Source organism: Drosophila biarmipes, chromosome 3L, assembly GCF_025231255.1.
Source record: "Drosophila biarmipes strain raj3 chromosome 3L, RU_DBia_V1.1, whole genome shotgun sequence".
Classification (NCBI taxonomy): Eukaryota; Metazoa; Arthropoda; class Insecta; order Diptera; family Drosophilidae; genus Drosophila; species Drosophila biarmipes.
Genome location: NC_066613.1, coordinates 13076745 through 13096272, shown reverse-complemented (window position 1 = coordinate 13096272; position 19528 = coordinate 13076745). Strand labels below are relative to the sequence as shown.

Below are 19528 nucleotides of genomic sequence, written 5' to 3'. Positions count from 1 at the left end.
GCATTCCAGCAGCTGTCAAATAAGTTGGAAAATATGTCAACTGAATGTGCGGGGCGGTCTGAATGTTGGTGCCTATGAATTGGCCAGGGTGATTGATGTTTTTTGCCGGACGACATAGACACAGGGAGAAGAACATTTCCCATTTTAAGAGCACATTCATGGATTTTATGACCCGCCGTGAGCGGGATTTTCATACATTGTAGAACAATTGGATTTGGCCGCGTTTAATATGCAATATTGATGCTATCCGACGTTTACTTTGTGCCATTACCAGGCTCGGTGCAATTTTAATGCATTAACCGAATTAAATAAGCCGGCTCGAAAATGATTCAATTAATCTGCATGAAAAATGCATTCATGATTCATTTATACACTCGGCGCAAATGGGAAATCCCTGAAATATGCACCACAATCCGACCGCAACAAAGGTCAAAAGTGCAATTAGCCAGGCTATAAACAAACACGTATATCCAATTCAGGGACAGATGCCGTGACATATCCGCCAGAGATGTGCCACAGGGCGTATAAATAAATAATATTCGAGAATAAAATCCATTCCCGGTAAGTGGGGCTGGTAAGGGCGGGCAAAGTGCCTGAAATACATTTTCAAGTTCAGGCCAACGAAATCGTCTCGAAAATAGAAATGGCCAAAGGTCATGGGGCAGCCCGATGGGGGGTTGGCCACGGAGTGGGTGGATTGGGAGGTCGTGTTCAGCTGTTCATCGCTGGCCCCCCGACAGAAGTCCCCTTGGAGTGCACCGCAAATTGAATTCAAATTCGTAAACGTGCCATCTCATGTGTGGCAAGCAGCTGAGCGGTGGTTTTTCGGGGCGCAACAAATGGGCGGTGCTGGGTGGTGGGTGGACGTGGGAGTGGCTGTGCAGCTAGTCAACTGTCTGGGGGACTTGGGGAATTGTTCTGAGCGCCGCACAAAAGTGTCCCGATGCAGCGGCAGTTGAAAGCCAAAAAAGATGCTTCTGACACAGATAAAAATAATAGCCATATCCCATTTTGTGTATTAAAGTGTATTAAATATTGAGATAAAAGTATGTATTGCTTTATATTCTGTCTTTTAAAAATAGGTTGTGTACAAAATAAACCTTTTAAATAGATTTTTATTATTTTATATTTGTGGAAATGCATTTTTGTGAAAATATTTAATTTTAATATGTCGTAGAATAAGAATATCAAAATTTTTACAAAACTAAATTCCTATTTCACATTCCTTAACGGCTTTAAATATTAAATGAATTTTTTAAGAAATTTTATACTCCAATTTTTAACACCAAGTTTAATGGAACAGAAAAATGTCATTTGAGAAATGAATATAACAAAACGTTGATTACATATTTATAATATTTATATAAAAATAAATATAGTGAAATATAATTGTATACTTTTAATATAAATTCAGTACTTTTAAAAATATAATTCTTTTTGTTTTTATATTCTATTTTGATTTCCTATATATCAAGAATATCATAAGAAGGTAAATTTCTTGTTCTTTAACGAACTTAAATATTATGTTAGCCTAAAAAATCATATTTTTTAATTTCCATCCCCAAGTTTAACACGAAAAGTAAAGTATCATATGAGAAATATATAAAACAGAACGTCAGAGTGCCCCGGGGCACTCTACAATCATTCGATCGCTTCGTCAATGAACTGCAACGACTTGTCCGCGTCCCCATCTGTTTTCCCATTTCTCCCCATTATAGAAATGAAAATTTGTGCTAGAGCCGAATGCATTTTCCACTTGGAAACGGTCCGTTCGATGGATGGCTGTGTGTGTCTGCGGATATTTTGCAATATTTTAAATTTATGGGCTGCTTCATGACCTGCAGCAATAAACCGAGAAATGTGGCCAGCAACATGCTGCTGTGACAGCTTAGCAACATGCTGCTGGCAACATTTAGCTGCCGCTGACAGGCAGCGACTTCGTTGTTGTTTTAGATTCTGGTTATTGTTGTTGCCATTATTATTATTGTTTTAGGCCACCAGCAACAACAACGCTGGTGGCCTAATCTCGACAAGATGAAGCGGCAGCCATATGGAAAAATATTTCAAAGAAAGATTGCCAAGTGCTGATAAGCAGGCCTGAATGCGACCGGCACGAACTCCCCGAAAACCATTTGAAATTGATTAGAGCAGGAGGGGGCGATGGCGGCGGAGAGCGGCAGAGGGAGACGGAGCCGGCGGAGCATCGTCGGCGATAAACATTTTAGATAGCATCGAGCCCATTAGAGACACAGATCGCAGAGGCCAACTCAGAGGGGGCTCGCAAATCACCCAATTCCCCAAAGAAATTATCTTTTATGGCGAAAGGCATTATCAAATTCGACTGGTGTCGCTCTAAGCCAATTTTAATTATATTTAAAGCCCCTAGGGACATAAAAAAATATTTTGTCCTTAAGAATTTAAATTGTTTGTATTATTCTAAGAAACACTATACGATGTTGTACTTCTTTTGCTTTAATCTTAAACAATCTTTGGCTTCAATTTCTTTCACATTTAAGTAACTTTATGTTACCCTTGTGGATAATAATCCAAATATTTTTTTATTTATTAACAGTAATATTTAATATAAAAAAAAATGCGGAAATGAATTAATGGCTGAAGTTTCTAGGCTATTGAGAAAATAATAAATCAGATTTTAAATTATAAATAAATGGTATTTACAAAAAGTGAAGAAAAGACCTTTAAAACCCTTTTAAAATATATTTTCTACGCCCCTGATATCTGCTCCTACTTTTTTCCCCCATAGATCTTAGCCAATGATTTGTGGCTGGCAAAGGCCAACTCTGCCAAATCCTCCTGACACAATAAAAACCGATTTGAAAGATTGCGGAAATTCGGCTTGCCACCTTGCAAGTGGAGCAGTCGAGTCGCCTTGCAGCGGGAAACTCGAGATGCTGCGCATGCGCCGCCTGCCCTTGGTGCATGCCTCATTCACGGCTGTTTTGGGTATCCATTATACATGTGCCTTTGGCATGGCAGCATTGTTCGGCAGTCCCCACATTGTGCCAGACATCTTGCCGCGCGCTTTTCAGCCGCATTTGTTGTGATTATGAGATGAAATTCCCCTTTTGCCTGGCAAACGAGGTGGGCTTTCATTGTCGAGATGGGGGAACTGCTTAGAATGCATAGATTGGCAAGACAAGCTAATGAGACAGGCCTTCTGACGGAAGTCGAGCCCAGCTGTATCTGTGCGAGACTGGCTTGCATTCGCCGCTGTTACTTTGACATGCTAAAATTTCTGCACGCTGGCACGTTTCTGGCATTATAAACACATCAGGTATTCGCAAAACATTTTCATTTGCCAAATGATTGAGAAAGAGATGCAAAGGAGTTTTCCCCCATCTCCTGGTGCTGCTCTGCCAGGTTTAATAATTCAATTCGAAATGCATTTTCGGGGAAATTGCTGCCTTTTGCTGGTGCACCGAGTGAGTGAGGCTGCAAAAATTTGCATAATTGGGTGTTGTCAGAGGCAAAATCGACAGGTGAGCCGAGGGAAGCTGTAATTGCATCCTCTTCGGCAAGTTGGCACTGCCGGCAATCAAATTCAATCAATTTAATTAGGCCGAAAACTGGGAAGGGCGTGTCGGCAGCACCTCGCAGTAGAAGAGCCAACCCGGCGTATACGCAATTTGCTTTATTTTTAACACGTTACGCACGTAGAGCGATGCTAAAAATATAATCGCGTATACACTTGTCTTTATATAGCAGCCATAATATCGAGTAACAAGCGCGGCGGCACACACACGCTGGAAAAGCTGGAAAAGGCCGGGAGGAAACGGAACGGCAGTTTCCCCGGTCCCTCGGCTACATAATAAAGCGGCCATAAAGCAACAGAACGTGCTAACAACACGTACAAATGGGCCAAAAGGGATGTGGCCCCAGTCCGCCCGGTTTTTCTGTTTCTGCTGCTCTTGGCCAAACTATTTCTCGGAAAAGTCATACGGGAAAAATTGGGCAAAAAGATAAGGGAAATGGGTAAAGTTGAGGCAGTATGTAGGTTTCAAAATTTATTATTTATACTACTTTTTGCCAAATTGGTTAGTTCTTTGTTATGACACAAGCCCAGGAAACTTACCCTAAATGTCAAAGGTTTAACTAAATAGTTCCTAATATATAAGTGTTATTTTTAAATGGCACCATAATTTGTTTTCACAGCTCAATTCTAAAAATTCTTAACTGGAACCCCTATTTCACTCAAATAAAATGTGTAAAAGCCTCTCCTGACCCAAAACCCATACAATTTTTTCGCAAAGAAGCAACTTATCTTGACTTACCTAGTACGAAATATGAGTACTTCTTGTGCCCACCAACATATATGCCAAGTTGAAGTTCTCGGGAAGGTCCCTGACGGTGGATGATGCTCTGCAGTTGCTGTGGGCCACAGAAATTTGTAATTCCCAAACGAGGCAGCGGCGCATTCTCATGCTAAACACGAACCAAGAGCGATTTACTGGCACTTTTTCCTTACTTTTTCCCGTCTCAACTCCATATTCCCGAGTATGTGTGTCAAAAAGAAGAAAAGATGCCCAGCAAGGGCGAAAAATAAAACATGAGCAAAAAAGAGGCTGGCTTTGTGTTTTCTTTTTCTTCAAGGCAGCTGCTTGATAATAAAAATCAAATAAAGCCGGGCCAAAACGAAGAAATGACTGAAACCGCAACTGGAAAGAAAGTGAGGCTGTGAAAAGGCAATGGAAAGTAAATTTCACACACGCGCCGCCCAGGAGAAGCAATTGCAAAAAGCCAGGAAAAACACGTAAATAAATGAGAAGCGTGAACTTGAATTGATTTGCTAAGGAGAGCCCAGCGGAACTCCCCCACTTGTTGGGCGCAAAAACATCGTAATTATAACGAGGTAGCAATTTGTATGGCTCCACGCAGACAACGAGGCGTATGCGCAATGCGTGGAAGCAAGGAACTTTTTTATGGCACTCACGGGCATCAAATTTAAAGTGAATGTCAAGAGAAAAAGGTTAAATGCAGCTGTAAAAATTCAGCGACGGGTGGTAGGGCTGGGGAAAAAAGATTTATGAAAAATTGGCTTTTGTTGTTATGGCTGTTGGGCCGTTGTTGTTGTGGTTCCTGTGCGTCGAGGGGCTTCGCAAGTAAACAAGATAACATGGTCGAAACACACACAATCGCAGCCCGTAGCGAAACTTACACTCACACACGGGGAAATTCCGTGAACGGAAATAAAAATGTGAACTTTATGACAGAACTCGCCTTTTTTACCACTGCCACACACGACCTACTCCCCCCGCTGTTCGCTAGGATATCCGCTTTTTTACCCGGCCGCATTTTTATCAACTAGAATAAATAAATCACAAACTATATACCCTGAGGTCAACAAGGTTTGTCAGCAAAAAGCCAAGGTTATTAAAAAAAGAAAATAAATATGAAAACATAGTTTACATTTTCCCATAAATAAAAAAACACATAAAAATGTCAGAAAAATATATATACTGTCCCCCTATATATACTGAAAATGATCATCAAAATATAATAAATTCGTTTGACTATCGATAAGTATTTTCCATATTTGAAATGTAATATTTATTTATTTTTCTATGACAATGTTTTTCTTTCACTTTCTGCAATTATACTAATAAAAGTAAGTTTTTTGCAATCGCAAACGGGGGGAAAAAGTTGGTAAGCATAAAAAACCCAGATACTAATCAAAGCAGCCATAATTTTCATCCTCGTTTTCATGTTCAATTGAATTTTATCTGTCGACCGCAAAATAAACAAAGACGCCAAAGCAATTTTGTGGCCAACGGAAACAACAACAAGCTTAGTGTTGGTTTTTATGCAAAGATAGATGCACATTGGCTAACATGGGTTAACTGGGTTAAAATGACAAACGCAATTGGGCACAGCAACAATAAAAACAACACATTTTTGTTAAACATTCGCTGGCCTTTCTTCACGTGGCTTCTTTTTCTCTCTGGCTCGTTTTAGCCATGTTTTCCCACATATGTACAGGCCTAAATGTAATTTCATTTTTATAGGTCTTTCACAAATTTGTGTACCGTTGTTGTTTGTGTTTATTTCGATGTTTATGCATTTTAATGGCACAGTAACAACGGCAGCCAAGGAAAGTCGGAAAATTTGGCAACTGAAGCGGCCTGCAAGCAGCCGGCGCTTGCCAGCTGTCTGATCTTTGGCCCCCGGCCCCCAAATCCCCTTTGGACCCCCTGAAAAAGCCGACCCGCCCCGACCCTGGCACAATATCAAAGTCAAATTGTGCGTAAAATTCTGATGTTGCCTGTGCCAAATAAAATCATCATCGGCGGAAAATGTTGAAACCAATTCAAAGCTGATGACTAAATGATGAGCCAAGTGATGGGCGCAAAAGGGCCAGCATCTCGGGAATGTGGAGCGAATGCGTCTTGTTTCCAGGTCATTAGACTTATTTATTGAATCAACTTTGCCAGCAAAATTCAACAGGCAAATACTTGAGAGCTCTGAATTATGCAGGTCTCACAGCTGTCGCAAGTATTTCTCAAGAATTTTCGATTGTGCAAAAGCATTTACTCACACGAGAAAATAAAACTAAACTAAAATAATGTGAATAGGAATAAATAATGCTGAAAAAAAACATTGTCGAAAAAGGATTGGAATAAAATGTATGTCATTACTAATTGCTTTTTTAGTGCAACTATTTATTAAAATAATTGAAAAAAACACATCGTTTTACTAGCCATTTAAATAATAACAAAAAATTAAAAAAAAACGATGGAACAATAGCTGCCAACGATGGTTATTTGTGAGCCATAAACGAGGTTTAAAGACCAGTAGTTAAAGTGAATTGGTGCATTAAACTTGCGAGATAAATGTGTACTATTCAGAGGATAAGTAAAACTGGCAGAAGACAAATGGCTTTGGCAATGGCTCTATTGATTACTGCCACGACTCTTCCGGAGTAATTAGTTTTCCAAGTGATTATGCTCGTTCCCCGGCATTATTAGCTTGTCATCCAGGGGGATTCTGCTCCACCTCCCCAGTCTCTAATTGCATTCAATATTCCCACCTTAAAAACCCCCTTCATTCGCCAGATAAAATTTCAAATAGCTGGGGATACTCGAGTGGAAGATGAGAGGGGAGGGCATCCACCCTGCCCTGGTCCTAATCCCCTGTAATCCGAGCTCGGCGAAGAAATCACAGTCACAATCCTTTGGATCCGGTCTGCCACTCAGGAGTGTCGCCGCCCGGTGCTGAAGTTCGGTCGAAACTTGTTGAAAAATCGCAAAACGTTAATCAAAGTTAAGCGGCGCCGAGCAGACGATGCCGACGTCAAAGTTAATTAAATTACAAAGTTATTTAATACTTTCGAATGGCGCAGCAGAACCCGGCCAGCAGGAGCATCTGTGCTGGCCCTGGGGATGCCGGGCAGGCCAGGACCTCTGCTCCTGCGAACATCAGGGCATCGGAGCATCAGGGCAACGTGTGGCAGTCCTTAATGAAATGTAATTGAAATAAATTAATTTTTCTCACACTTTACGATGGACCCGGTCGGTAATGGAAACATTTCGTGTGCTTTTCAGCTCTTTTCCTGAGCTGCAGTTTAATTCGGTTTTCGGTATTTCAGCATTCAGTCCGGCTGCGACCAGTTAATCTCCTGCAGACCGTCCGACTCCTCCATCGCCTCTCCCTCGTCCACGGAGACGAAGTCCTCCTCATCGGAATCCGAGTCCAGCTCCTGCATCTCCACGTCTTCGGCTTGGCAATGTTCGACCGGCCGGTGTGAGCTCTGCTCCCTGGGCTCCTTGGGCTCCTTCAAAAAGCGGCAGCGCAGGACTGTCGGGGTCAAAGTTGTTATGACGTTGAGCAGATGATGATGATGAGGATGGTGGCTGTGAAATAAACTCGGTCTGCCGAAAACGATCAAAAGCGTTGAGTGCCTCGCTTCAGTGCCTTTGCGGATTTTTAATTTCGAGGTTATTTCACAAAATGACCCGCGATTTAGTTCAGGGATTTTATGCGTTCTTTTGTTATGAAATGGGAATTACTTAAGTATGAAATAATAATAAGGGGTTTCTGGTTTCCGATAAGTATTTGGGGGATTTAACATATTTATAAGCAGTTAAAAATACCTGCGTGGGTGATCTCCTCCTTGTTCTCGTAGATGTCCGTCTCAAAGACCTGGCTGCGTGGCATCAGGGCATCCAAAAAGGAAGGCTTCTTGGGCGGAAGCACTGCCAAAACATTGCCGACTTCGTTGTTTTGGTTACTTTCGAACAGCGACAGCTTGGGATTGCACCTCAAGTAGAATCCGTTGAGGGCCCTTTGGGTGTTCAACTGGTTCTCGGCATGCCGTTCCCTGGCTGTCAAATAGCTTCTCTTGGTAACCTGCTCCATGACCGTGTTCCTGTAGGTGTGCGGCGCGGGAAATGGTGGCAAATAGTCGGGAATGTGCGAGGTGCAGGCCATTTCCCGGGGCTTCGTGGCGCACAGCATGGGCTGTGGCCCCCTGTGGAAGTCCTGGTCGCAGGTCTCCGGCTCTGGACATTCGACCACGTCCTCCGCCTCCGAGTCAGCCTGGCAAATGGCCTTGAGGTCGCTCACCTTGATGTCCATCCGGTCAAAGGTTGCCTCCACATCAAAGTAGCAGGGCTCGGTGCGGCCCGCGTGATTGGACCAGTTGGTGGTCCGATTGGCAATCTCACGGAATCCTCCAGGGAACCAATGATTAACATTTTTCCTGGCCTGGAATCGCTTTTCATTGTGTACTTACTGTCCCGCAAAAGTGCCAGCATGGACTGACGCAGAACTTCGTCCACCACCTCGCAGTTTTTCATGGCCAGCAAATGGTCTAGCACTTTGGACAGGGCCTCGTCGTAGGCATTCATTTTTGGGAAAAATTACTGAAAAATATTAAATTGACAAGACCTGACCTAAGTCTCAAAATAAATTAAATTGACAGGAAAAAATTGTTGTATAACGCTTTATAAGTACAGTGTTGCAAACACTTGCTACCGATATAGAAAGATTGCAGCTCTTAATTTAGGTGAACCAGCGCATTATTGAATTTGAAATTTATTAACACTTAAGTTGACTAGTTTGTTATTTCTTTAGTATTATATACTAGCATTAATTTGTTAAAATAATAGTTTGTTATTTTAAGTTTAAATTTTATTTTAAAACATTTATACTTTTTATTCAGTATAGAATTTATTTAAAATGTTGACTAGTCATCCAGCTATTTAACAACATTTTGTAGTTCATAACAAACCCCCACGGTCTTAACAAATTTACACAATCTTTCCAAAGGCTGAGCACTAAAGACCAGCAGCTAGCTAACTACCGATTGGGAACTGCCACCTCCACTCCCCGAAAAGTAATTACAATATTTTCGCCTTTTGCGATCGCGACCAACTGCAAACCACTTAGCATAGGCGCGTATCTTGAACATCTCTCCTAATGAGATATGCAAATATTTGCAGACGAATGGGTTCCAAGAAAACCAAAGTGGGAGCCATTGTTTGCCCGATGACAAATTCTCCAGACTCCGTCATAGATTAGCCGAAACGTGGGGCATAATCAGTCATAAGCCAGCAAGCGGCGCGAAAAGAGAATGGAGAACGGAAAATGAGTGGAAAAAAGGGGGAAAATGGGAAAACCCAGGCGACTCACGAGGTCACTGTGTCAGAGTGGAAAAAGTACTTTAGATGCAGACAGATTCGCTTGTGTGACGCCCAAGAGGCTGCTGCAATTGAACAAATTGTACCGCCCCCCACAGTCCCCACGGTCCCCATATACCCCGCCACTCTTTATTTTTTACGACCTCCACGATGATGATGTAGATGATGGGGATTATGTTGGCGGTCGTGCATTGTGGGCGTTGCATGGCTGACATTTGTACAAAGAACTCGCCCGTATCTAAGATCTCATGTTTTTGCCCCTAAGCGCTACCGTTTAAGGCGTACAGAGTAAAAAATCTCAGCTGCTGAATAATTCATCAAAGACTTTTAATGCCGGCCACCTATTTGTCTATCAAAGCACAGAGAATAATGAAATGCGAAGTCATATTCTTAAGAAGCACATTAATATGTTATTGATGCTGTCTGATTTTTAAACAGAGATCAAGTTTATGCACTGCATACGTTAATTATAATAATGCATTCATTGTTTATATAATTCCTTTTAACTCGACACGGAATATAACTCCTGATAAACATTTTGTTATGTGTTTTTTGTATACTAATAGGTAATAAAATCTGTGCTTTATAAATCTAGCTAGGGAACTAGTTTTGCTTTTCTTTGTGATATGTTTGAACTCAGTTGTTTATACTTTACAATTTTTTAAAGATAAGTTTTTAATTTTCCCAGTCAAAAAGGCATCTCTAATAATGTGTTCAATTGCACTTTTAAATTTTGTTTTTAAATTTTTTCTCCGTTCTGCTAATTTTCCCCAGTGCCCTCAGTAATGAAATGGAATTCGCTCTCTTGTCATGCAAATTTATGCACTCGCATTTGCGGTTGCGCCCATTGTCGCATAAATTCATTCATAATTAACCAGAATGCAGAGCACATCCCGACATCCCGATGAGCGATTCGCGAGTTGTTTGCCCAGACGACAAACAAAATAATTGCTGCAATTTAGCCACCAGCAAAGCGCCGAACAAACGAGTATCTATGTGTGTCCAATGCTCGCCTGTCGGGGGAAGTGCAGTGCAGTGCAAATTGAGCTGTCCCGGCTAATTCGAACGATTAATTCGATAAGCTTGCAGCTCCAATCGGCAACTGCAAGACGGACGACAGTTGGACAAACTGGCAGCCAATTGATTGAGCAGCCGATTGCGATTACCGGGGAAGTCTTGGAAGCCGAGAGCCCGTTGCCGGTGCAAATTGCCCAAGTCGGCTTGGTCGGGGCACAAGGCACCACAAATTGTTCCAGTTTCCGAGAGGCGCAGATAAGTCCATTGAGATATCCCCCGACTTTCTCCCCGTCCTCAGCGCAGCTGTCTTTTCCCGCTGGACCGTTAAGCCCACGCAGGCCGCATGCATTTTGGCCAGAGTCTGTGGCACGATCTTCGGGGCGCTGTTCTGGCAGATCGGTTCCTGGTCCCTGGAAGCAATCACTCGACCGAGGGCGGCATAATCTTTATGACAGACCTCTGCCGGAACACGCCGACAGGTTGAAGGTGGGGATTGCCCAACGGAGCCAGTTGAACTAGTGACCTTTGCTGGAAATAGATCATTAAATTTGCCCCTCTCTTAGAGAGTATCCTTAAAAAAGACTCTACAGCTTTGGAATTCATTGATATTTTTATGAAGATTTTTTATAACATTTTTTAAGTAGTCAAACCAGTATTAATAAATTCTTAAAAAATTCTGTTGTTTTATTAAGAGCAAAATATTAAATTTATGAATAGGTATGAAAAGAAAGAAAAAGAAAAGAGTTAATGATTTGTAAAAAAAAGCTTTTAGAAAAATTTAAACAGTTTGTTATGATATGTTTGTTAGGTAAATTTCCCCATTTGCAGTAAAATTTTCAGTCCCATGGCCAAAAATTCGAATAATCGCAGGTTGGCAATCACTTTTGATCACTTAGTTAAGGCCTCATTTCAAACTCCAGAATTCCAGACAATCGAAAACAAGCGATTGCACGACTTTTTGCCGCTTAAACAAATCGCTAATGACACAATCAATGCAAAATTGCGTAATTAAAGCCAGATGGCCAACGGTTTGGGCCACGTTTGATCAATGGCCCGTCAACCCACGGAAGCCAATTTACCGAGAGGCTCCAAGCGCGTTCGTCAACCCGTCAGATTGTGTTAAATTGTAAAATGACAACAGCACTAACAGTAACAATAACAATTATTGTAAGTTATTGTGTGGCGGGGGAAACGGGTTTGCTTGGCCGGCGAACAGCAGGTGAATTTTCAATATTCGGAGCACCTCATGGGAGTGGGGAAATCATGTGCCTCCAATCTTCGAGTTCCTACCAATGGGCCATGTGCAAATAGTGACGGAATCGGTGAGCAAAATTTGATATGTCGACCTCTTATCTTATCAGCTCAAAAAAAACGGTTGAAATGGGTTATGCACTTATTTACACGAGCCACTCACAGATTTTTATTTCGTTTTGTGAAAACCATAAAAGTTTTTACACATGGCTGGGTTTCAGGAATTCTTCAAGTACTGATTGCGTACGGGAAAATAATTGGTTTTCGTTCGGGCGGGCTTAGGTTCTATTTATTTTATGTTTTCCCAGATAAATCTTACTTCAAATCTATATAGACAGACATTTTTCAAGACTGGAGCTTTATATTCACATTCAAATGTATCTTGAAACCACTTCACAAAGAACTCTTCCTCGTGTTTTGTTTGTTTTTCAGATATTATTAGGGCACTTGCACTTTGCAAGTTCTGTTGTTGACTTCTTTGCACTTCGACATTTGTCTGCTCTGAAAAGTTTTCCCCCATGGAAGTTGTTTGCATTTTTCGCCCAGCTTCTTTGTACTTCGGTTATGCAAATCGAATAGAAAAGATTGAGATAGGCAAACAGACAATGTTGCAATTTAGCCTTTTATGAAGTTGACAAAGTAATTCTGCACCGAGACTTACTTTCTATTTGCATTTGCCTTTTCAAACTGAACGGCGTGCTTGGAAACGCCTATCTAATCACAGGCCAGGTGGCGTTTTCACAGTATCTGAAAGGGAAAACGAAGATAGCAATCTAAATGACTTTATTACTTCCAATTGACACAATTTTGAGGTTTGACCAAATTGAAATTTATTGCCGAAACAGAGCGAGAATTATGTCGAGCGGAATTTAATAAATTATCAATTCAAGTGAGGCTTCGTGTGCCAAATTGGGTATTAAAAGGGGACTGCCAAGCTCGGGCACATTTAATAATTCAATTCTCTCTCCCCGGAGGCAGAGGCATGCGAAGTCTGCCCCGATTTCGATTCGATTTAAATTCAAATCAACTTTTAAAAGCTGGCAGCAAATTTATGCAATATCAGGTTCCCAGCGAACTCCCTTTGTTCCAGCAACACAGAAATGCAAAATTTGTGCTAAAAACTAGAAACCTTCTAAGCATAATTACGCAGTTCAGCGTGCATAAGCAGAAACAACATTAGGAAAGAGCCCGGCATCGTCAAAAATTTGGGTAAGCCGGAGGAATTCTGGCGGGGATGGGGAAGTTTCTTCCAACTTGCTGCTGTTTCCTACAAATATATGGGCAAAATAAACATTTCCAGCTGACAGACGTCGAAGCCAACAAGATAAACAAACGAGGCAACAGAATGCAGTTGCTTAAATTATGAAAGAAACGCCAGATCAAAGGGATGGGCAACTACTTGGGTGGGGGAAATGTGGGGAAATCCTGACATTTTCAAGTGCCTGTGATTCGCCGCGAATCCCGCTGCAATTATTATTATTTTCGACCGCATTTCGCTGACGCCGAGTGGCTGGAATCGAGGGGTTCGCATTTTTCCACGCCCCTCGATATGTCAAAATGCTTTTTGGCCTCGATTGCGACTGTATTTATGGCAGCGGATCTGTCTAGAACTTAATCTGCATATTTTCCTTTGCCTCTGGAGTTTTTATTGATTATGGCTGTGTCTTTGTATTGCAGATTCGCCAATTCTGAGCTGAAGGACCCTCGAAGAAGCCTAACCAAAAGGTAATTAAATTGCAAGTTTTTTATTGATTGGTGGGATAATTATCTTGAAGTCGTATACCTTTCCTTAAAAATAAATAGAAATAGATAATTGTGATTTTCTGAACATTTAATATAAAATACCTCTCAAAAAAGGGGGTCATCATTTTAAACAAGTTAATAATACTATACTAATATTGTGTAAGAAATAAACCTTTAAGCCTTGTCATAAAGTTACATTTCATACAATAAATGTTTCAATTTTCACCATCACAAATGCCCTTTGCGTGTTCAATAAATTTCCCCTTACAAATATGCAATGAAATTGTGTTATAAATTTCACTCGGCGAGCACAAGCATATATTTCAACTGCCTGTTCGCTACGGATGCCATTGCTGCAGTTCATTTGGCTAATGCAATTTGAGCCACCAAAAACCGCCCACTCGAATGTGGTTACACCTCCGGACCCTCTCGTCAATATTTACCGCACATTTTGCGCAACGCCAAGCGGCGACTTTGGTTTTCATCTTTTGGATTCGGTTTTTTGTCGCTCTCAGTACTCGGTTTCTATTTACACTTACCTATTTATATTTATTTCCCCGCATGGTCTCCATGGCGATTCGATTCCCGCTTTTCCAGTATTTATTTATGCTGATTCCTTTGAGCACTATCGCCATGTGCACTTTTTATGGAAAAAGGGAATTGCGGCGTTTACTACAATAAGTTAGCGATAAGGCATTGGAGTGGCATATAAATTAATAAGAGTGCGCATACAAACGGCAAAGTTTATGTCGTCGCACGTGGCGCATACGTAATAGTTGCCAATGGTATTTCCCTGGCCTCACGGCCACAATTTACTTAATACCCCCCGATCAATATTGATACTTGGCCAATATTTGTACAATTTGTTTCAAAGTCACTGACACACATTTTCCATGAAGCGGGTTGGTAGAGAAACCTGAGTGACTCAAATTGCAGATGATTCAGTTTTCCCCCTGCAGCTTTCGGCTTAGTCAGCTAAGATTTTAGCTCATAACTTATTTTTTTCGTATACATGACCAGAATCAATTTGCATGCCATTTGCTATGTCAAAGTTTTCTGTATTTTTTCACTTTTGACCAAATACGTAGCGCTGCCTATGTGAACGTAATTTGATTTTTAGATATCGAGTTTGATTTGTGATTTTTGTGGCGATTCTAAATGACTCGCCTTGACATTTCGTGCTGGAAAAAATTTAAATATAGATTAAAAAACGCCAAATGCGGCTGGCAAGAGTGTCGAACGGCGGAGCATCATCTGGCGGGCCATTAGTGGAAAAAGCTAATGCCACGCCCACTCGCCCACACGCCCACTAGCCGGTGCCACTCAATCTATAAATATGCCAGACTTTGCATAGCCGTAAAGTCAACAAAAGGCATCCGCAAAATGGTCGGGGATATGATGATGCAGCAGCTGGCGGAGGGATGTCAGGATGATGGTTAAATGGGGTATTTTAAGGGGGTTTTGTGGGTGGTGCCAGGCGGTGGGAAAAACGAGTGCAGCAGTCCGGTTGCCTATAAATTACATTCAAACGGAAATCATTTTGCATGCATGTCCTGGCCCCCGACTGGTGCAAAAAGAATAAACCCCCCTGGCTCTGCTTGTGCCAGCGCAATTTCAACATTTCAGTAAACAGGCGGCAAAATTTCCACTTGGCCTGCCGTTGTCAACACTGCGTATACGTGATGGGTCCGGCATTAGCCGGGTCATAAACTAACATTTCGTAATGCGATTAACCCCGGCACAATGCAGTTTCATCCCCTTACCAGCCGTCTGCAAGAAACCAAAGAATTTCTGCAGCACACGCACAAAAACCAGAGGAGAAGCAACAAATTTCCAGCCTGAAAATGATTTCAAAGCAACTCATGTGTGGGTGGCTGGGCTTGGGGCTGGGGGTGGCTAGCAAACAAGATAAAACTTTTGATTTATCGTTGACACGAACGCCAAGAATAGAAGGAGCAGGCAGGACAAGGGAACCAGAACCAGAAGCATAACCAAAACCAGCTCCAGGACCCAAGTCCCAGGTCCTGCTGAATTTTTTGGCCAGTGGGCGGCAACTGGAAACTAACTTGGCTCACAATTGCGTGCGTCGATAACGAAAGACAGATCCTGCTCACTCAGAAAAAGGTTTTTCCTTATTTTTAAAATCAATTGAATTTTAAACCATCTTTAAAATAAATAAGCCTCTGTGTTCAAATAAACAATTTTTATATCAAAAAATGTACCAGTTAATAATTATTATCATTTAAATGATATAATATTAAAAAATTGTTTAGCAAAGGCAATTTAAAAGAATTATTAATTATTATTTATTGACTGCTTAAGACTGATATATTTCATGAAATTATGGAAGAACTTAATAGTCACAAAAAAAATTGACTTCTATTAAAAAACATTATTAGCTTCAGGAAAAAAGTAAACTTTGTAATACAATACAATTTCTAAAATGTATCTATAATGTCAATTGTTTTGGTTTAGGAAAATAACACATTTTTTTATTATCTCTGGGGTTGTCTACCTTGAAGGAAGTTACACAGGATACTGAAACCCTATTAGTTAGAATGAAACATTTTTATAATTATAATATAATAAATACAATCTTTGAACACGTTTGGATTCTTTCGCGAAGTGTGCCTGCATTGAAGGCAATTACCCGGTATGAATGAGGAGTACTAAGGGTGCTGTACGTGGGAGGCAGTGTCAAGTGTGTGTCACGACACGCGCCGACAAATTTGTGGGCTCCCCCGCCCGAAAGCGGCAAACAAGCATAAACTCTGCAGCTTCTGCTACACCAGGCAAATGAGGCGGTTTTGGGGGCTGGGGTGGAGTACAAGGAAACAAGAGGCACAGACAACAATGGGCAGCCAAATGGTCAACTTGCTGGCCGGACTCTCGGATAACATCGCCAAAACAATTTGCCCCAAACCAGAAACCGAAAACAAAACTCTGAACGCAAAGTTCCGCAAAATGTGTTTGCTCTGCCAGCCTTCATTTCCACAAATATTTAGACACTCGCATTCTTAGCGCTTGCTCACTTTTGGGGAATGGCCTGAACTTGAAAAAAAATTAATACAAAATATTTGAGCGCCACAACAAAAATACTACGAGTGACATTTTTATGTCAATGAAAAAGGCACACAAGACAACAAGCATATCGTGGAAAAAAACTATCCTATAAGTGAGAATCGACTTAGCAGAATTTACATCATCGGTTGATCACATCCATTCGTGCACTGGAAAAATTACATTGTTTTTGACTGGTTTTTATAAGCATCATAACGATCATAAAATTAATTCTACGATTAAAAAAAAAGGATAATTGAAATCGCTTTGGCAAGCGACATTTATTTAGGAATTAGAAATAAACTCTTTCTGTTAATGTTTTTTTTGTATTCTAAGATTTAGAGTCAAATTTGTCATACTAGAATTATAATCATCTCGTCATTGTTTTTTATATAAGAATACAACTGAAATGATTGATAAGAAAAAAATGGAAACAATAATTGTATTACTTTTTGTGAACATGTGTTATCGTCTAACCATTCATGATTTAAAAATAGCGGCCATCGTATTTTCTCCGCGTGTACCAACTGATAGTGTCAGATAGGCTGGGACACCCCGCCGTCGGCTGAAGTGAAATAAATTCGAGGGGCATGACATCACTTCAGTCTACTGACTGAGTTCCAATTGCCGGCTGCGAGTACGTGCTTTGGATGCTGACGTAGCCGCTGGCGCCTGCGCCCAATGCAAATCTCGGAGTTTATTCCGTCGATGACGTCGTCTTCCACATCGAAGTGCACCTATCGCGTGTGCACATACATTCGAGCGCAGAGTGGTTGGAAAATATCGGAATTGCGGCTACGTGCGGCGAGTCAAAGGCGATTGCGCTGGCTGATATTTATTGGGGGACCCAAGAGCTCTCGGCTGAGTTATGTCATTTCTTTTGGGGTAGGACCCAAGAGGTGCGCACGCCAAGCAGGTAGAAATGATTGAAAGGTTGCTCTGTGGGCTCCAAATTGCAGCCGAGTTGATTTGTGATGAGTTCTGATGAATTGCCTTTGGCTCTCGCCTGAATCTGGAAATTAAATTTATGACTTCGTGCGCAGCGGAAGGGAGATTTTTGGCTTTAATTTATAATGCCAACTCCCCTGGAACTCCATCACAATTGGCAAAAGTGTTCTCCTTTTGCTCCATTGAGTGGCAGAAATCCAACCGGAAGGAATCCATTTAAAATTCATCTAAACTCATTAAAAAAGTTTCCTTTTTTTCGGCGGCGAAACTATAAATTAATTTCAACTTGGACCGCAGCAGCAGAAAAACAGAGACGAAACTTTAAATGCACTCAAATTCAATTGAAAAGTGCGGCCTCATGGCCTCAGTCTGGCTCTGCGTATACTTGATATCGCGCATACGCCGCATGGGACCTGTGGTGCTGAGTTGCTCTGCAATGCCATCGTCCTGTCAAGGCAGCAAACACACAACAGACTCGATGACTTGTCAGCAACTAAATGACTTTCACTTTGCCCGCTCGCCAGTGAAGGGTAGAGTTAGTTGTGCACAGGAAAGCAAATTTATTTTGTTACTAAAGTATGTAACAATAAAGAGAATTATTATTATAATAATTATTAAAATGGTATTTTATATTTTAGATTAGTAAATATTTAAAAAAGGTCTATAGAGACTTATCATCTCCTATATATTGTTTATAATAAAGTTCAAAATACGGCTTACAAATTTTTACCAAATATTCTTTCCGTAGTCAACACTGGAAAGGATAAGAATATAGGAAAGGATATATATGTTATTATATTAAAAACAAATCAAACTATTTTTGATCCCTAATATAAAAATAAATTAAAGCTATTGAATTATAGAAATACATTTTTCTAAGACGAATGGATGAAATACTTATAATCTGCAGTGTGACTATTAGTTTTCTATCAATTTCTGTAAGTTCTTACTTGAGGGACATACATTTTTCTACGTGCACGCTTAGCTGGGTGTTGAGATGTGTATCAGTGGACAGCTCGGAAATTCCAAGAGGACAAAGTTGCCAGCTGACGATGGCGAAGACGGCAAAGACCCTCGGCCGGGCCGGAATAAAGAAGGAGAACTCCAGTCAAAAGGCATGACAGATGCGGAGATAGCAGCTCCAGCCACAGCCAGTACGTGTTGGCTCCTCACCGACAGATTCCGCACAGGTGAAGCATGAAAATGCTGGCAATTGCACACAGGTAGAAACTTCCAGGAAGGGGAGGCAAGTGGCTAAAATGGTTGAAATGGCAGCTGTGAAAACGTTTCTCGGCTACTTTGCGATGCAATCGAGGGGCAGACGGAGGAGCGCAGCAAGTGATTGGTTGGAATCTGGCAGAGATGCGTATAAATTATATTGCTCGTCCACGATTTTCCACCTTTATCCCCGTGGCACGGCAATGAAAAGCTCTGCTCTGCAATTTATAGCCACCACTTACACCCGGTTTTCACTACTGGATCCGAACTATTTCGTGTGACGCGCAGTGTGATTGCATTTAAATCAATGAAATGCGCATAAATTAATTAAGGCAGAGCGAATCGAAAGCGAACGAAAAGAAACCCCATTTGTTGTATTTATAAATGTTTAACTTCCTATGGCTACAAATTAACCGCACAAAAACATTTTCCTTTAATTAAGCCGCAAACTGGTATTTTGGCCAGCAATTTGCTATCGATTTTCAGTGTTTGTTTACTTGGCCGGCCGAACGAAATCTATGCAAATTCGTTTGGCAACTTAATTATGCCAAGAACGGGTTGATTCCGCCGTAATTGATTACGGCATCTGCCGGCTGGCCAGGAACTCCCGCAACACAGATATGACATGGTCAAGA

General features: G+C 41.3%; 2 protein-coding genes across 3 annotated transcripts in view; one reads left to right on the top strand and one right to left on the bottom strand.

The window, feature by feature from the left end:
* Positions 1 to 19528, top strand: part of LOC108028378 (trichohyalin) — a 45974-nt gene that overhangs the window by 18194 nt on the left and 8252 nt on the right. For both annotated transcript variants that reach the window (XM_017100172.3, XM_017100171.3), the window contains exon 2: positions 13602 to 13649. The gene's annotated coding sequence lies outside the window, so the exon portion shown is untranslated. The remainder of the gene's footprint in view (positions 1 to 13601; positions 13650 to 19528) is intronic.
* On the bottom strand, positions 7411 to 8864 carry LOC108028161 (transcription initiation factor TFIID subunit 8). The gene is made up of 3 exons (XM_017099820.2): positions 8750 to 8864; positions 8109 to 8687; positions 7411 to 7812 (listed from the first exon to the last, which is right to left on the bottom strand). The coding sequence occupies exons 1-3, from the start codon at positions 8862 to 8864 to the stop codon at positions 7607 to 7609; spliced, it is 900 nt and encodes a 299-aa protein (XP_016955309.1). The 3' UTR covers positions 7411 to 7606.

What these genes read in the sequence shown, in the direction of transcription:
- LOC108028161 (XM_017099820.2), bottom strand. Translation starts at nt 8,864, where the DNA reads ATGAATGCCTACGACGAGGCCCTGTCCAAAGTGCTAGACCATTTGCTG. An exon ending in GCTGGCACTTTTGCGGGACA is followed by an intron (nt 8,688 to 8,749) that starts GTAAGTACACAA and finishes GGTTCCCTGGAG; the next exon opens with GATTCCGTGAGATTGCCAAT. An exon ending in GGAGGAGATCACCCACGCAG is followed by an intron (nt 7,813 to 8,108) that starts GTATTTTTAACT and finishes TGACCCCGACAG; the next exon opens with TCCTGCGCTGCCGCTTTTTG.